Raw genomic sequence first — 15,387 nt, forward strand, 5'->3', positions numbered from 1 at the left:
CAGCATTTTACATAAGCGTACAAAGTGGTATCATATTAGAGACTAATGATTTGCGAAAAGATGATGCAGTGTGAAGTTGTACCTTCCGGTATATTTTACATCTAGAGTAAAATAAATAACTTTACTTCCACACACAAAAACAAAGATATAATAGTAAGATATTTAGGTTGGCTGTGTATTTACGATTACAAACAATTTCAGGTGACGGATGCCATAGTGCCTAACTGGAGCAGCTTCGATGCTCTCGGTGTATGAATGAATCGTGGCAAGCCGATATATGTTATCCTGCTCGAGGATAACATTTTGGGATTTTTTTTATAGTGATCAGATAAAAATTATTAGTAACCACCAACAGAAACAGTAGGTTAAATACCCCGTGAAGAAAAATGTGATAAATAAGATGTCCCTGCATTCAAAATGAGCAGTCCTCGGTAAATCAAATTGGGCACTTTACGCTAAGGTTTTCCTCGCTGTACCCATTTAATAAAGTTGCTTCCAAGCAGATCCGACTGTCCGTGCTACATATACGTCACAGATCCCTTCTGTTGATGACTTGCTGAGCCGCCACGCGTGCCAAGACTGAATGCCAGGGAAGGCGCGCACCGTCAGCCACTCTTGTTTTTTTTGTTCACAATACCGAACAACCTCATTTTCGTCCAGATATACAAGATGCACGCCTTTCAGTTTCTTTGATAGAACGCTCACCATTGTCCTGGCCGTCTGAATTGCGCTTACTGAACGTTCTCTCAGGTTGTTCAGCGTGGCCTGGTGCTTCACGAGTCCGCCAACTCCGTCACATGCATTTTTCCCATGTCCAGATGCAGAAAATAACCACTGGGCTTGTGGGCAATCGTCCTTTGCAAATTGGTGAAGCTGGTAGCGATTCTTGAAATGACTGGCAGCGCCGTCACTTACGTACGTCACGTACGAGTATACCGCAACGTTGTCTTCAACCCACTCCTTCACTTTTTCTAGAGCCAAGCAAGCGTGAGCGGCGTCGTGACACAGGTCCTCACTGATGATGGCAAAGCTGTTTTTAGATTTTCTTGTCGTCACTACACATGTAAATATCGAAACTTGTTTTTTTTTTCCCGTGATATGCTTGCACTTCGTCAGGAAGCACGATGGTCCAGTTTTCAGCAAAGTCAAAATGAAAGACAATGCTCCCGCGTTGCATGCACTGTTTTTCATCGTAGATCGCTTTACCTTGCGTTTGCCGGATATGGTTGTGAAGTACCGAACTTCCAACCGTCACTTGGATGACTTTTAGGAAAGTCTCAGGTTCCAAAGTTTTTTTACACAAGGTCGCCGGACTCTCATGTTGCAAGCACAATCTCTTCATCCTCCGGGATATTAAGTTCCTGAAGTGTAAGAAACTGGCCTTTTGGGCAGTGATCACAGTCTCCTTGAAGGCACAGTTCTGTTGCTGGGTCGCACAGAAATGCCGAGTACATTTCACCAGTGTTGAATGTTGAGCCTGTAACGTTCTCTAGAGCGGCAATACAAAGATAATAATTGGCGCAGCGCACACAAACGCACACTTCCTGGTGTGGAATACATTGGACCCATCTAGGGCGCAACGAATAAAATTTCGTCAGCCCAACGCCGGAATCGGGATGCTTGTCTTTGTATATACGGAAGGCCTCTCGTATTGAGCGTGTCATGAAGCGCTTTGGCACGAACGTTTTCTCTACGGTTGAGCATGACAGAGATGACGTCCTTCTGGTTGGGACTTTGGCGCGAACATTGTAGCTCGTCTTTCGTGAAGTACTCTAGGGCAGCAGACAGGTTCTCAGGGCTCACCTTGCACCTCGTGTAAGGATCCGGCTCATACCACACGCCATGCTTTTCCTTGAGTTTTCGGGATTTACTGATGAGGTACATTGAGGCCTGTGGAATCATCTTTTGAACCTCATTCTTCGTGAGTGTTGACGGCAGGAGCGTAAGCAGTTGACAACGTTCCCGGAGAGAGGTGGCGGTTTCAAAGGCCTGCCGAAAGTTGTCCACCCACTCAGTTCATGTGGAGCATGTTGGTTCGGACGACCCCGATGGTGCGTCCCTGTCGTACGCAATACGTAGCCTTGAGCGTATATTCTTGACAGCAACCTGCTCCAGTTCTGTCTGCTTTTTCTTGACATAGGCAGGCCTGTCCCGACTTCTTACGACGCTTGGTTGTCTCAGCGGCGACACATCTGTAGGTAGTATGCTGCAATTTAGATCTTCAATTGCTTCTTCAGCTGGCACAAATATGTCAGGGCACTGCTCTGAGCTTCGCATCGAGATCTCCTTAGTGATGTGCATGAAGCAATGGTAGCACAGGTAGTCCGTCGCACTCACTTTGGTGGAACAGTCAGGCGGAAGAATTTGCTTCAACGAGTTTAGGTCCAACTCGCCAACACTTCGAAAATTCCGCTGCTTTGGTATAGTCTTTTTGTGTTTGCTAAAGTAATCTGCACAAAACACTCGTTCGCAGCTCCAGGACGTCTTCATAATGTATACATAAATAATAGAAATTAAACCCCAACTGATGGCATATAATTGCCAAGTGAAAGAACTACTGGGTGCACAAGTGACAAGTCCGAGGCTGAGGAGCTCACTCACTGCAAACGTACATTTGAAAAGAGAGGTCACAACTGAGGCTGTCGGCAAAGCTTGATCCACGTCAAAGGAAGAAAGAGGGAAAGTCTCCAGACAAAAAATTGTGGTCAGCGGCCTTCGAAAAAGACTTTCCGGAATCGCACTGTCGTGCCTCCACGCGCTGATATGAAAGCACCCGAGCTTCTACCACGTGGTTCATGACACAGCCTGAGCCATGTCGACGACCGGTTCGCGAGGGGTTTGCGGTGGGGTTACGTTGATGGTCACTCGGATTAGCCCTTGCTGTACTGAGCTACCGCCTGCAGTGCCTTATCGCCGGCTGGTGTCAACAACGAGAACGCACACACCCTGTCTACACCAAAACTACAAGCGTTCACCGCACACGCGTCGCCGCCGCTTTTAAGCTTTTGTGAAATTGCTTTCTTTTGCCGCGGAGAACCGCCTTATCTTAACTACGCGCCTGAAATCCTTCCAGGCGGGCGTACACAATATCAAGCGTTTCGAGAAATGCCCGTGGAGTAGAACTATGGGAAAATTCGGAGCCCGCGATGTCGATATCGTCGCCATTGTGTTAGTACGCCGTCGCGTACTGCAGTCCCCCGTTGGGGGAGGGGGGGGGGGCGGTCTTACTACGATAACATGGCGACAGCGCCTACACTCTATGTATTTACGCGAGGCTCGAGTATTTGGGGATAATGCTGCCGGTTGGTGTGCCCCTTTGTGCCTGATATTATCGCCCGTGACGTCAGCGAGTGAGATGGCGACAGGCATGACTGCTCAGTAAACAGGCGTCGGCGGCCATGTTTTGCTGGTTGAAGCGAACCCCCTTGTCCTTGACAGCGAGCGGGGAAATGCGAAAAAAAGATTGTATCGGCCGTTTTGCCAGAACTAGCGACGAGTGTCGTCTGCGGTTTCCGGCAACTATTTTGCCATAATCGTGAGCTTAGCGAGGAAATGATTTTTGCTAGCCACAGAACACTACCACGCAGAAAGGGAATGCTTGAACATGTTTTTGTTCTGGATATATATCAGGGATATATATGAGAGAGAGAGAGAGAGATGAAGGTAGAGCGGAAGAGGGAATAGCATATAGTGTCGCAGGAGAATAAAGTAAACAAAGTTCCTAGTGGCCGATGGCTGCATGATCTTTTCTCGGATCACTAGTCCGTAATATGATACCTCTTTGTACACAGTAGTTTCTCCTTAAGTGTGTGAACGATTTCTTTAGTTATCATTGGCCTCATCTGAATAAAAATGTATAAAAGATGTGTGTTGGTTTCATGAAACTGGAACTCAGAAAAAAAAAGGACCCTACTTTGGGGAGTTGTATCTTCTTTCTCAATAAAATGATGCAACATGTTTTTAATGGAAATGAATGCCGAAATAGAGTATAACAGGTTACCTAAATTTAAAAAAAATCGAGGGTGGTGTTTTTTTTTTAATTTGCATCGGAATTTTTCTTTGTTTGATTTTTTTTCCATGTTTGACTAAATATATCCTAACTATTGTATCACACAGATACCTTAGTTATTTTTTAAATATTAGCTATATATTATTAGAATAATATCTGCAAATTATATCATAATGATTAAATTACTCATGAGATACAGACCTCCAAAGTTTGCCATTTGTCGTTCGAGCAGGCATGTTTGTCAATTTTTAGAAAAATAAATAAATTTTAAATAAATATGATTACTTTATATTACAAGCAAGCTATACCCATAGTTTGCGCCTAAAACGTATTAGAGTTCTCCTAATGTTATCGCTTTAGTTATTCACTCTCAAACGGGCCCCCTCCATCAGTGCGCGTTAATGCAACTGTCCACCACCTCATGCCTTACGATTTTTCCTGTCCCCAAGTATTTTTTCTAGTCAAAACTAAGTTTGGATTCGTTCATACCAGACACTAGACAATAACATATAAAAACATCAGTTGATTTGAAAATGTCGACTAGCCATCCTTTGGTCGATCTTATCTGAAATCACCCTAGAGCTTTTTAAGTATGTTCACAAAGTGCTTGAAAAATTATAATATAATGTGGAGTAAAAATCCACGGCTGGAGATCGAGCGAAACTGGGTCCGGACATTTCGTCGAACGCCGTTTCATCGAAAGCCGTTTCATCGAACGCCGTTTCATCGAAGCCGTTTCATCGAACGCCTTTTCATCGAACGCTGTTACAATCTGCAATATTTTTGCAATTTATTTTGATTTTATACACAGCGTCATCTAATTCTCCTTTTTATTAAATCACAGTATACAGTGACGATATAAGTTCCATTGTGAACATGCCCTGCTTCGAGAAGAAAGCCTCCATGAAACAATGACCCATCTTCATGTCACAAAAAACAATTAAAAATGAGACAAAAAAAAAACAGAAATCACAATGTGCTTTCTGGGAAGCGGGTAGTGTTTTATTGTTTGACAGCGTGTACCTGTTACCTTGGGTTATGTGAGGATCCGAAAGGGTTCTGTCTTCTTGGGTGACAGAGTACACCCAGGTCTTTACTATTGTCTGGTGCGGGTTGGCCTTCCTAAGAAAGCGTCCTGAAGATGATTCATCGGCAAAAGTGTCGATAATAAAGTTGACAGTGAAGGTGAAGTGGTTCCAGTCCAGGTGTAGCCCGAAACCATGTTGGCTGACACTTTGTGCAGCTTTTGACTCTGTAGAGTTTGAAAATTAAAAAAAAAAAGCAGAGAAGTTCAATCTGAGCATAAAGCTGATAATCAGAGTATTGAATGGAAAGCGCCGAATGAACAAGGACGAAGAAGGGGACAGAGACGAAGCGCACTCACAACTGAAGGCTAAGATACGAAAACAAAACAGCGTGAGAAATACACGAGGCATTCCGCATAAGAGAGCAAGGGGTTAGTCTGTGTATTAGTGCGCCGTCACTGCACTTAACTGATAAAGAGTTTTTCTTTTTGAGCCAACACCCTGATAATAAACCTTCAGTTGTGAGTGCGCTTCGTCTCTGTCCCCTTCTTCGTCCTTGTTCATTCGGCGCTTTCCATTCAATGATGTACCAACTAGCCCATTTATCTATTTTACTACAATCAGAGTATCATTATATTTTATTTCGTGTGCTCTCCTGGCAGAGTATCGTTTTACTATAAGCGTGCTGCCCTGGCAGTTAAATGCTTTTCGTGAATAAACCTTCAACTATATGTAAGTGTGAAAATGAGCTGGTGTGAATGGCACATTACCGAAACCCCCGGACAGCCGGTAAAAAAAAAAACGACACAGACATTCAAAAGTGTTTTAAGTGTCGGTCCTTTACCTCCAGTGTCGTGTTTTCTGACAGGTACAAGAGTAAAACTTTTCAGTTAGTCGCATACCCATTTGTTTTTATACCAATGGTTTTCATTTCTAGTAATTTGGCTCCACCCTAAAGACAGTTTCACAAGTGACTACCTTAGTCTTAACAAATGTAAGGCAAAACATCCATTAAGCACTATTATGCCCCAAAACTCGATACAGAGAAATTCGATGAAACGGCCCTTCGCGATTCGATGAAACGGCGTTCGATGAAATGGAGTTCGATGAAATGTCCAATTATTCGATGAAACGGCGTTCGATGAAACGGCGTTCGATGAAATGTCCGCTGCCCCGAGCGAAACATCCCACCCACGACGGATTTGAAAAACACTGCTTTCCGCCGCGGCCTCTCTTAAATTTCGTTAAGTCGAGAACAAACATCCGACGAACTCGCGGTTTGTGGCTACTGCGTTTTTAAAGACGACGCCATAACATACATTTTTTCAGCGAAATTAAAGTTCGACCCTTTTTGCCTGCACGATTTGAGATCACCCATATATATATATAGTGAAACCCGTTTAGAACAAACCTACGTACAGAGAATTATTGTCGATATCGAACTCACGGAACATTCGAATACAAATCCATGTAAAAAGTATGTTTTATAACAAACGACATATTGCCTATATCGAACTCCCCCCCCCCCCCCCCCCTCTCCCGGTAAGGCTTCCGGAAATGCGGAAACAATCGTCTTCTAGCTTGTCCCTTTCCACAACCCCCCCCCTCCCCCCCCCCCCCAAAAAAAAAAAAAAACAGGAAATAAAGGAAATTCTACAAGCTCAAGTTGCGAACAAAATTGAGCGAACACAGGCGATTCAGGAGATGACAAAGCTAAAAAAAATGCACTCTTGCCGTACGTACAGAAAAAAAAACGGCTTTTCATCGGAAAGCATTTGCCTGCGAAGAGAAGCGATCCGAATTTAGAGATAAGCAACAAGAACAACCTCTGCACGCACGTCCCCTCCCCCCCCCCCCCCCCCCCCCCCCCCCCCCCCCAGAAAAAAGAAATCTTTCCAGCTCGTTGTTACAAGGCGGGAGTGAAGAGATGAGAAAGAAAGAGAAGGCTCTCCCTTTCCAACGACCTCATCTTGGAAGTTCGTTGTAAATGTTTTTGCTACATCGAACTACTTGCTATATCGAACTGATCGTAGCATTTCGTGCTGTTCGTTATAAACGGGTTTTACTATAACATTATATATATATATATATATATATATAGAAAGAGAGAGAGAAAAAAAGAGAGAGAGAGAAAGAGAAAGATAGATAGATCGATAGATAGATATATAGATCGATATATAGATAGATAGATAGATATAAATATATATATATAGGTATATATATAAATAGATAAATAGATAGATAGATAGATAGATAGATAGATAGATAGATAGATAGATAGATAGATAGATAGATAGATAGATAGATAGATATATATAGATAGATAGATAGATAGATAGATAGATAGATAGATAGATAGATAGATAGATAGATAGATAACATTGGGTTAAGGTTACCATTACCGTTTTTTCTCCAAATCGGTTTCGTTTCAGTTTTTACCATTTCGTTTACCGATTAACCGCCCCTAAAAACCGGTCTCTTTCGGTTCGACGTTTAGCTTAATGAGAAAATAATGAAAACATTCTATCTACGACTAATTTTTTTTTCTTTTAACGTTTGACAACAGTTCTTCAATATGCGGTTTCAAGTAGTTCCTGATATTTTACTGGGGCTCAACGAGGCGGAAGTAATCGGAGTCATAAACATTCGTGTGTGTCTGCGTGCATATACAGACAGTCTGATGCTTGTCAAACATTCAGAGAGGTGACATGTCTCCACGCTGTAGAGACATGTCGCTTTTTTAAATATTTTCTGGCTATGTTGTCCTTTGGACAATAATCAGGAAATGAAACTTATTGATAAAGTATTATCTGCATTGCGCATAAATACAAAGAAATATCTATATCTTTCTTCAGCTTTCCTAAGATATTTTTTCCGACTCGGACTCACTTCTCTTCCCTTCTTTCAAAATAAGCCGACTTGTCTTTGCCATTTCAGGTCGCACATCACATCACGAAGGCGCCTTGGGAGTGTTTAATAATGGAAATTGGGGCTGTATGATCACGCGCAGAATCTGGGGCTCTGCCAGTTCAGCCTCTCAATGCTCATGTCTTCCCGACACGACCAATTCAGTTAAGCCGTTTCTTTTATCGCCGTTACATTACGTCCCTAAAGAATCGTCTTACCTAAAGTGCACGAAATGTGCCTAATGTGCCATGCCTAAAATAAATATTTTTTTTTTTTACGTTTAACGTTGCGATGTTTTCATTAAAAAAGTTTACAATAACGTTCATTCGCAGGACATAATACCACGAAAAAATAATTCCATCTTAAGAAATGGAAATCAACCGTTGAAACTGGGTTGATTGAAATGAACTGTTGTCACCTGACCGACCGGGCAACCGCATTCATTCAAATGAACACCGTTATTCTATGAAACATTGTGGACGAGGTTTGCACGCTAAAGCGTCGTTCACTCAAGTTGGTGCCTAAAATAACCGGGCTTTCAACATTAACGAGTATTTTCTTTCAATAAAATATTTCGGGAATTGAAAGGGCACATACTATGGAAGAGTTGGGTGGGCACGGTGGCATCGTCAAGATGACGCTTCTAAACCACTACGTGTTCATTGCACAGATGCTGCTTCTGCCGCTGCACCAGGATATGGGCGTCTCCGAGCACTATCAAGCGGCTGATCATTGCGGCGGCTTCGCCGTTCCAGCCGATAACGCGGAGCGAAGTGTGACGGATCTGGACAACTTTTTCCTGTGGAACTTCAACGGACATTTGGATTTTCCACGGCCCATATCGACAGTGACAGCAGCTACTCTAGCGCCGCTCGGCACTATAAAAGACTGGCCGGAACCTGCACTTCTTCGTGGGCACGGTGGCATCGTCAAGATGACGCTTCTAATCCACTTCGTGTTCATTGCACAGGTAGGGAAACAATATCCTTGTTGCCTCCGCAGTAACAATATTTGTCTCTTCCTGCTACCGTGCCCACGGAGCTGTTTGAGTGTGCTGTGTGAATTTGGAATGTTGCCGAAAAACCTACTTTTGTTGTGTGGTGATGTTGAAGTAAATCCCGGGCCTACTCTAGAAACAATATTGCAAAAACTAGATATTATCTCCGCTGACGTCAGGGAAATCAAATTGAGCCAAGCGGAAACAAAATCCATACTAGAGACCATAGAGTTGCAAATTAAAAGCCTTGAAGGTCTGAGGTCAGCTGTGAACCAAAACCAAGACGGGACAAAACAACTCGAATCTACTGTTGCATCACTCGTGTATAAGATTGATGACTTAGAAAATCGCAGTAGAAGAAATAATCTAATTATTTTCGGTCTTTCTGAGCTGCCGAACGAAGACAGCAGCAAACTCGAAGAGCGAGTAACAAAGGAGGTCCTTGAGGACAAACTGTCCGTAAAAACCAATGGAATTGAACGCATACATCGCCTGGGAAAACCAACTGAAGGTAAAACTCGTCCAGTGATTCTCAAACTACTTGACTTCAGAGACAAGATGAAAATTCTACGTAACTGTAATAGGTTAAAGAATGAACCATTATCAATCAGCGAGGACTACTCGAAACGAGTTCAGGGAATCAGAAAAAAACTGCTCGAAAGCTCGAAATCGAATAAGCTTGCCGGTGAAAAGGTCACTTTGATGTACGACAAAGTTAAAATAAACGGAAAAGTGTATACTTGGGACGACGTCAAAAACGACAAGAGTTTGATAGCTGATGTTGCAACGGCTTCAAGTCCATGACTAAAGCCTAGCCGTATCAATAATGATTACGAATTTCGCCTACTCAACTTTAACGCGAGGAGTATCGTGAATAAAACTGATAAACTTGAAACAGCTATTCTGAATACCGAACCTGATATTGTTGTAATCACCGAAACGTGGCTGTCAGACAGTATACAAGATAGCGAAATCACGCCTCCCAACTACACAATTTTGCGCAAAGATAGGGGATCACCTGGCGGCGGAGTTGCGATTCTTGCTCGAAACGGGATTTCATGTACATTGCTGCCCGATTCCCAGGGAATTGAGTGCTTATGGTGTAAAATCAGCTATGAGAACAGTTGCTGCTTCATTGCTGTGGCCTACAGACCCCCAAACACAGCCCCAGAGTTCTTTAGTAATATGTATGATTATATGCGTAAGAATCTTAACACGAGCAGTAAGATCATAATAGCAGGTGACTTTAATTTACCTCTAGTTGATTGGTCCTTTTCTAAACCCCAGAAATTATCCCATGGTGTTGATATTCTTTCAGAACTATGTTTTCATTATAACCTAACTCAAATTGTTACCGAAAACACTCGTATTCAAGGCTCGACACAAACAGTGCTTGATTTGGTTTTTGTTAGTGATCATTTTCTGAGCCACGAGTACAATATCGACGTCTTAGATGGTATATCTGACCACGAAATGGTTTTGTGCTCTTTTAAAATGAACTCTGTAGCTTCTGCTGCGCCGCAAGTTTCTACAGTACTGGACTATAGCAATGCAGACGACGTTGGCGTACTCGATTACTTTGATATGCATTTTGATACCTTCCAATTACTCTTCTCCAACGCTCTTACCACTACCGATACCCTTTGGAACGAATTTAAAGTAGCCATTCAGTTCTGCATTTCAAACTTTATCCCAACTAAGACGAAAAGAATTGACAGAAAAAACCCTTGGATAACGCGGGAAATTATTCACGTGAAACGTAAAATAAACAGGCTGCGCAAATGTGCAAAGAAAACTAAAACACCTCTTAATAAAGATAAGTTGGCACAGCTGAATACAGAACTTGGCCTCAAAGTTAGATCAGCTAAGCATTCATTTTTCAATGTGACACTTCAGTCGTTTATTAAGTCGTCACCTCGTAAATTCTGGAGTCACGTTAACCCTAAAACTAAGTCACACCTAGAATCACTGTCAAATGATAAAACCAATCTAGCGAAGATGTTCAACGAGTACTTTCTTTCTGTATTTACTATGGATAATGATAATACACCTTCTTTTGTCCCTTGTTCAGCTCTGCCCACATTGGACGATGTAGTAGTTACCGAACAAGGTGTCTTGCAGCTCTTACTTAACCTCAATAGTAAAAAGTGTGCTGGCCCTGACAATCTACCCAATGAATTTTTAAAAAGGTACGCGGAATGGATAGCAAAGTATCTCGTACTCATCTTTAGACACTCCCTCAACACAGGGGAAATTCCTGAGGACTGGAAATTGGCTAAAGTAATCCCCATATATAAATCTGGAAACAAAAAGAAGTTTACTAATTACAGGCCTATACCTCTCACTTCAACTTGCTCCAAAATACTCGAGCACACTATACTAAACACATTTCAACCTTCGTCGAGAACAATAATATAATAACCCCATTCCAGCACGGCTTCAGGCGTCAGTTATCGACTGTTACTCAGCTGACCGAAAGCATTCATGATTTTTCTACCGTGATTAACAACAGGGGTCAGGTTGACGTTATATTCATAGATCTATCGAAAGCATTCGACAGAGTATCCCACACAAAACTACTATTCAAGCTAGAAACTATTCTGGGAGCAGGCAAAATACTTAATTGGATAAGAAACTACCTTTCTGATCGCTATCAGCTTGTGACAATTCACGCTCATTCATCGTCAAAGGGAAAAGTTTCATCTGGTGTTCCACAGGGATCGGTACTGGCACCTTTCCTGTTTCATATTTACATAAATGACATAGTTCAAAACGTTAATGTAAAAATCCGTCTTTTTGCTGACGATTGTATACTGTACTCACAAATCAACAATGAACAGGATCAAATCAACCTTAACAATGCACTTCAACATATTGTACAATGGTGTCATGACTGGCAGATGTTGTTAAATTTAGATAAAACTGTATCTATGACCATAACTAACAAAAAGCAACCTAAATCGTTTTCCTACCACATCAACAATAAACCCCTGGAGGAAGTCACACAGTACAAGTACCTCGGCCTACATATAAGCCATGACCTCCGTTGGGACTTACACATAGATTCTGTAACTCAAAAAGCGCTAAACAAACTTAATTTTCTAAAAAGAACCTTAAAAAGTGGATCGACTGAGACGAAATTATTAGCCTACAAGACGCTAGTCCGCCCTATGCTTGAGTACGCCAACGTCGTCTGGTTCCCATACACGGCCTCTGGTGTTAGTAAGTTAGAAAGAATACAAAGAATGGCTGCAAGGTTTATATCTAACAAATATAGTTGGCATGATTCCCCCTCCGAGTTTATAAGCAATGGGAACTGTTGTCACTAGAAAAAAGGGCGAAAATTGCAAGGCTTAAATTTTTATATGAATTAGCTAACAGCAACTTCAACATCCCCACGGAAAATTATCTAACTCCTACTAGTAAACGGCTAACAAGATATAACCATGGTAAGCTTTACGAAGAACTTCCAACCCACAATAATTGCTTCAAATATTCCTTCTTCCCCCGCGCTATCAACGAATGGAATCACTTGCCGCGAAACATTGTGCATTCCACTAGTGTAGAGCAGTTTCTTAGGAACTTGGAAGCGCACCTGTCGACATAGGCTTGCCTACCATTATCTTGAAATGTGTATTAAAATATATATATTTCAGTATGATGTACCACCCTACAACAATCCCGAATGGGATTAGTAGTATTGGAAATAAATAAATAAAATAAATAAACATCCTAGAGCGGCTAAGCTTACACTCGCCGGTCGCATACACGACAGAGACGTACCTTGGCGCCAACCGACGTCTGGATGTCCATTTTGTTAGCTCTCCGTTGTTGACATCAGAACGACGTAAACGGCATGTATTGGCTCGCAAAACTCACACCGTGAAGAACAGTTTCTCTTGCTTCGCTAAATTCGTCACGGCCACAGAGCCCTTTGCCCACAGCAGAGCTGTCACCGTGAGACTTAGCTCGGCAAACGTCTACATCTATGGTTATAGGAAAGCCAATTAGAGCATCGAAGCGAAATAAGTGACGGCGCAACACGCGAGTTCCTGATTTCGTTGTCACGTCCTCGCTCCGGCGCTCTGATGTGCATGCCAGCCATTTACGATCCAGCGTTTGCCAGGGTAAGTGGAACTGGAGCGTAGCAACAATGTTGTACACGTTCCTCAAAAAAAAACAAAAAACAAAAGTTCGTTTTTCGTTTTTTCTGATTTTTGGGACGCGTTCCCGTTACAAGTTTCATATGAAAAAAAAAACTCGTTTCCGTTACAATTACGAAAGTGTAACGTATTGCTACATATACATTACATTTGTATTTTGTTCATTACCATATTTAGTTAGATCAAACAAAGTTTTCTTCTTTGTATCTATCCCATCAAATGGCAACATACGAATTGAAATGCAGTGATAGAAGGGCACCAGAAGAAGACAAGCGAAAGCAGGGTTTCATTTGTTGATATATTCACCTTTAAAAATCTTAGCTTTTAACCATATTTTGTTGTGGGCGATTCACACGAGCCTAATGTACAGTTAGCCACATTACACGAGCGTTTTAAACAACGTCACATGTTTTAATCTAACAGAGTCTCTTGTTCAAACTTAACAGCAGTTAATACGTTCTCGATGTTGCTGTCCGCAATACGAGCAAGTGAAGAAGATGGTAGGGCTTTTGGAAATTCAATCGTGAAAAGTACAAGTCCTTCTTCGTTAATGTTGAATTCGCTGTTCAGTTTCAAGGCGGGGACGAGGGGAGAATAAATAAGGTTTAATGTTTTGTATTTTTTAAGCGACAAATATTCTGACTACAAGCGTGCGTTCGATGAGGTAACATGTTATTTTGTTGTAACTGTAGGTCTCTTTGTGGAAGTTCAGTGACGGCTGTGGTCTGCCTAGATTTATTGGTGTATGAAAATGCGTGGAAGCAATGAAAGTATCTTAGTTTGAAACGTGCCTCTTTCTGTGCCTTTCCATTTGACGATAAGTTTTCCTTTTTGTACCGCAGTCTCAGACACTGAAATAACAATATATGTCCACTAGCTCTCCTGCACCCGATTGTTACCAAGCGAGCACCACACAAAATAAACCAAAAGATAAGTATCCAAAAAGTTACCGAGATCGTGCTCTTCGTAAAAATATTGTTTTTATACTTTTAGTATTTCCCTCTTAAAAATAAAATACAAATTACCCCATTGGACGAAAAAACAATGAATGCCGTTCTTTTTTTCGTTTTAGTACAATATATACGTGTTCCAGTGTCAGCTCCACCGATGAAAAATGTAACAGAGGCGTTCCTTTGTTCCTCCTAAAAGGAACGCGTTCCAGGAACGCCGTTCCGTAAAACCATAGCCTCCTCGATTCTCACAACGCCCATGGCTGTTCGACGACGGAGCCATACACTGCCCGGTCGCATATTTGAAGCGCGAGGATCTGGTAGCAGAGAGCATCAAAGAACCATTTCTCGGGGAACCTGAACGTCAGCAAGGCACGTAGCCAGGATTCGGGGGGAAGGGGGGGGGGGGGGGGGCGCCCATGACAAAATTCTGTATGAGGGGGAGAGGGGAGAGGAGGCCCCAGCAAAATAAAAGATTTCGGGGGGGGGGGGGGGGCAGTCTCCATGCCCCCCCCCCCCCCCCCCCCCCCACCCGCTGGCTACGTGCCTGACGTCAGCACACAACTTTTGTAGCGGCGAGGACCCGAAACACACTTGTTCGCTCGGGAGAAGTGTGTTTCGGCATTTCGCCGCAGCGCGGCGCCAGTCACGTGGCTTTTTTCTTATCCGTTGTCTGCCGCTTCACCTCTTCCATTTCAGCGGCCGCTGCTCGTGACGTTCTGCCAGGGTTTCTCAGTATATAGGAGGCTATGGTACCACACTGTGCAGTGTAGCAAAGGGAGCGTGACGCAGTTGCCTCCGTCCAGAACGGCGCCGTCCCTGCCTTCCCGCCGTCACAGACCCGCCGCCAGCTCCGCGCGCCGACGCTTTCGTTTTCGTTTCCCCGCTCCTTTTCCCGGCTGCTTTCGCGAAGCAAGTAAGCAAACTACAGACGGTATGCTGTCTGCAAATGCGGACGGCATTTCAGGATCATCGCTATTGTTCCGCGGTAGTGTAAAGGAGGAAAAAAAGATGTTTAAGTGATATAATTTACCGGTCACCGGTTAAGACATTAGAGAGTTTTAGAGAACCGTTTTTGCACACACCGAGACGGTACGATGGGCCCTCCGGTACGATCTGCGCATGCGCTGCCACAGACGTCTCGCATATGCGCAGTGCCTATGGAGGGCCCGTCGTACCGTATCGGATGTGCAAAACGGTTCCCTAATGCTCTCCATCACTGTTATAGTTACGGTTAAAATTGAATTGAAATATTGGTTTCGTTTTGGTTTCGGTTGCCGAAAAAAATTCGATTCTAAGCGGTTTTCAGTTTGGGTTGCGGTTACGGCTTCAGTCC

General features: G+C 43.0%; 1 protein-coding gene across 1 annotated transcript; it reads left to right on the forward strand.

Moving 5' to 3' along the window:
• Nucleotides 1-8,560: 8,560 nt before the first annotated feature.
• LOC115326140 lies at nt 8,561-9,742 on the forward strand. The gene has a single exon (XM_040214504.1). It carries the CDS (start codon nt 8,576-8,578, stop codon nt 9,740-9,742), a length of 1,167 nt encoding a protein of 388 aa, XP_040070438.1. The 5' UTR covers nt 8,561-8,575.
• The last annotated feature ends 5,645 nt before the right edge of the window (nt 9,743-15,387 follow it).

The sequence above is a fragment of the Ixodes scapularis genome, unplaced genomic scaffold (genome assembly GCF_016920785.2).
Source record: "Ixodes scapularis isolate PalLabHiFi unplaced genomic scaffold, ASM1692078v2 PGA_scaffold0__279_contigs__length_252992795, whole genome shotgun sequence".
In the NCBI taxonomy this organism is placed as follows: Eukaryota; Metazoa; Arthropoda; class Arachnida; order Ixodida; family Ixodidae; genus Ixodes; species Ixodes scapularis.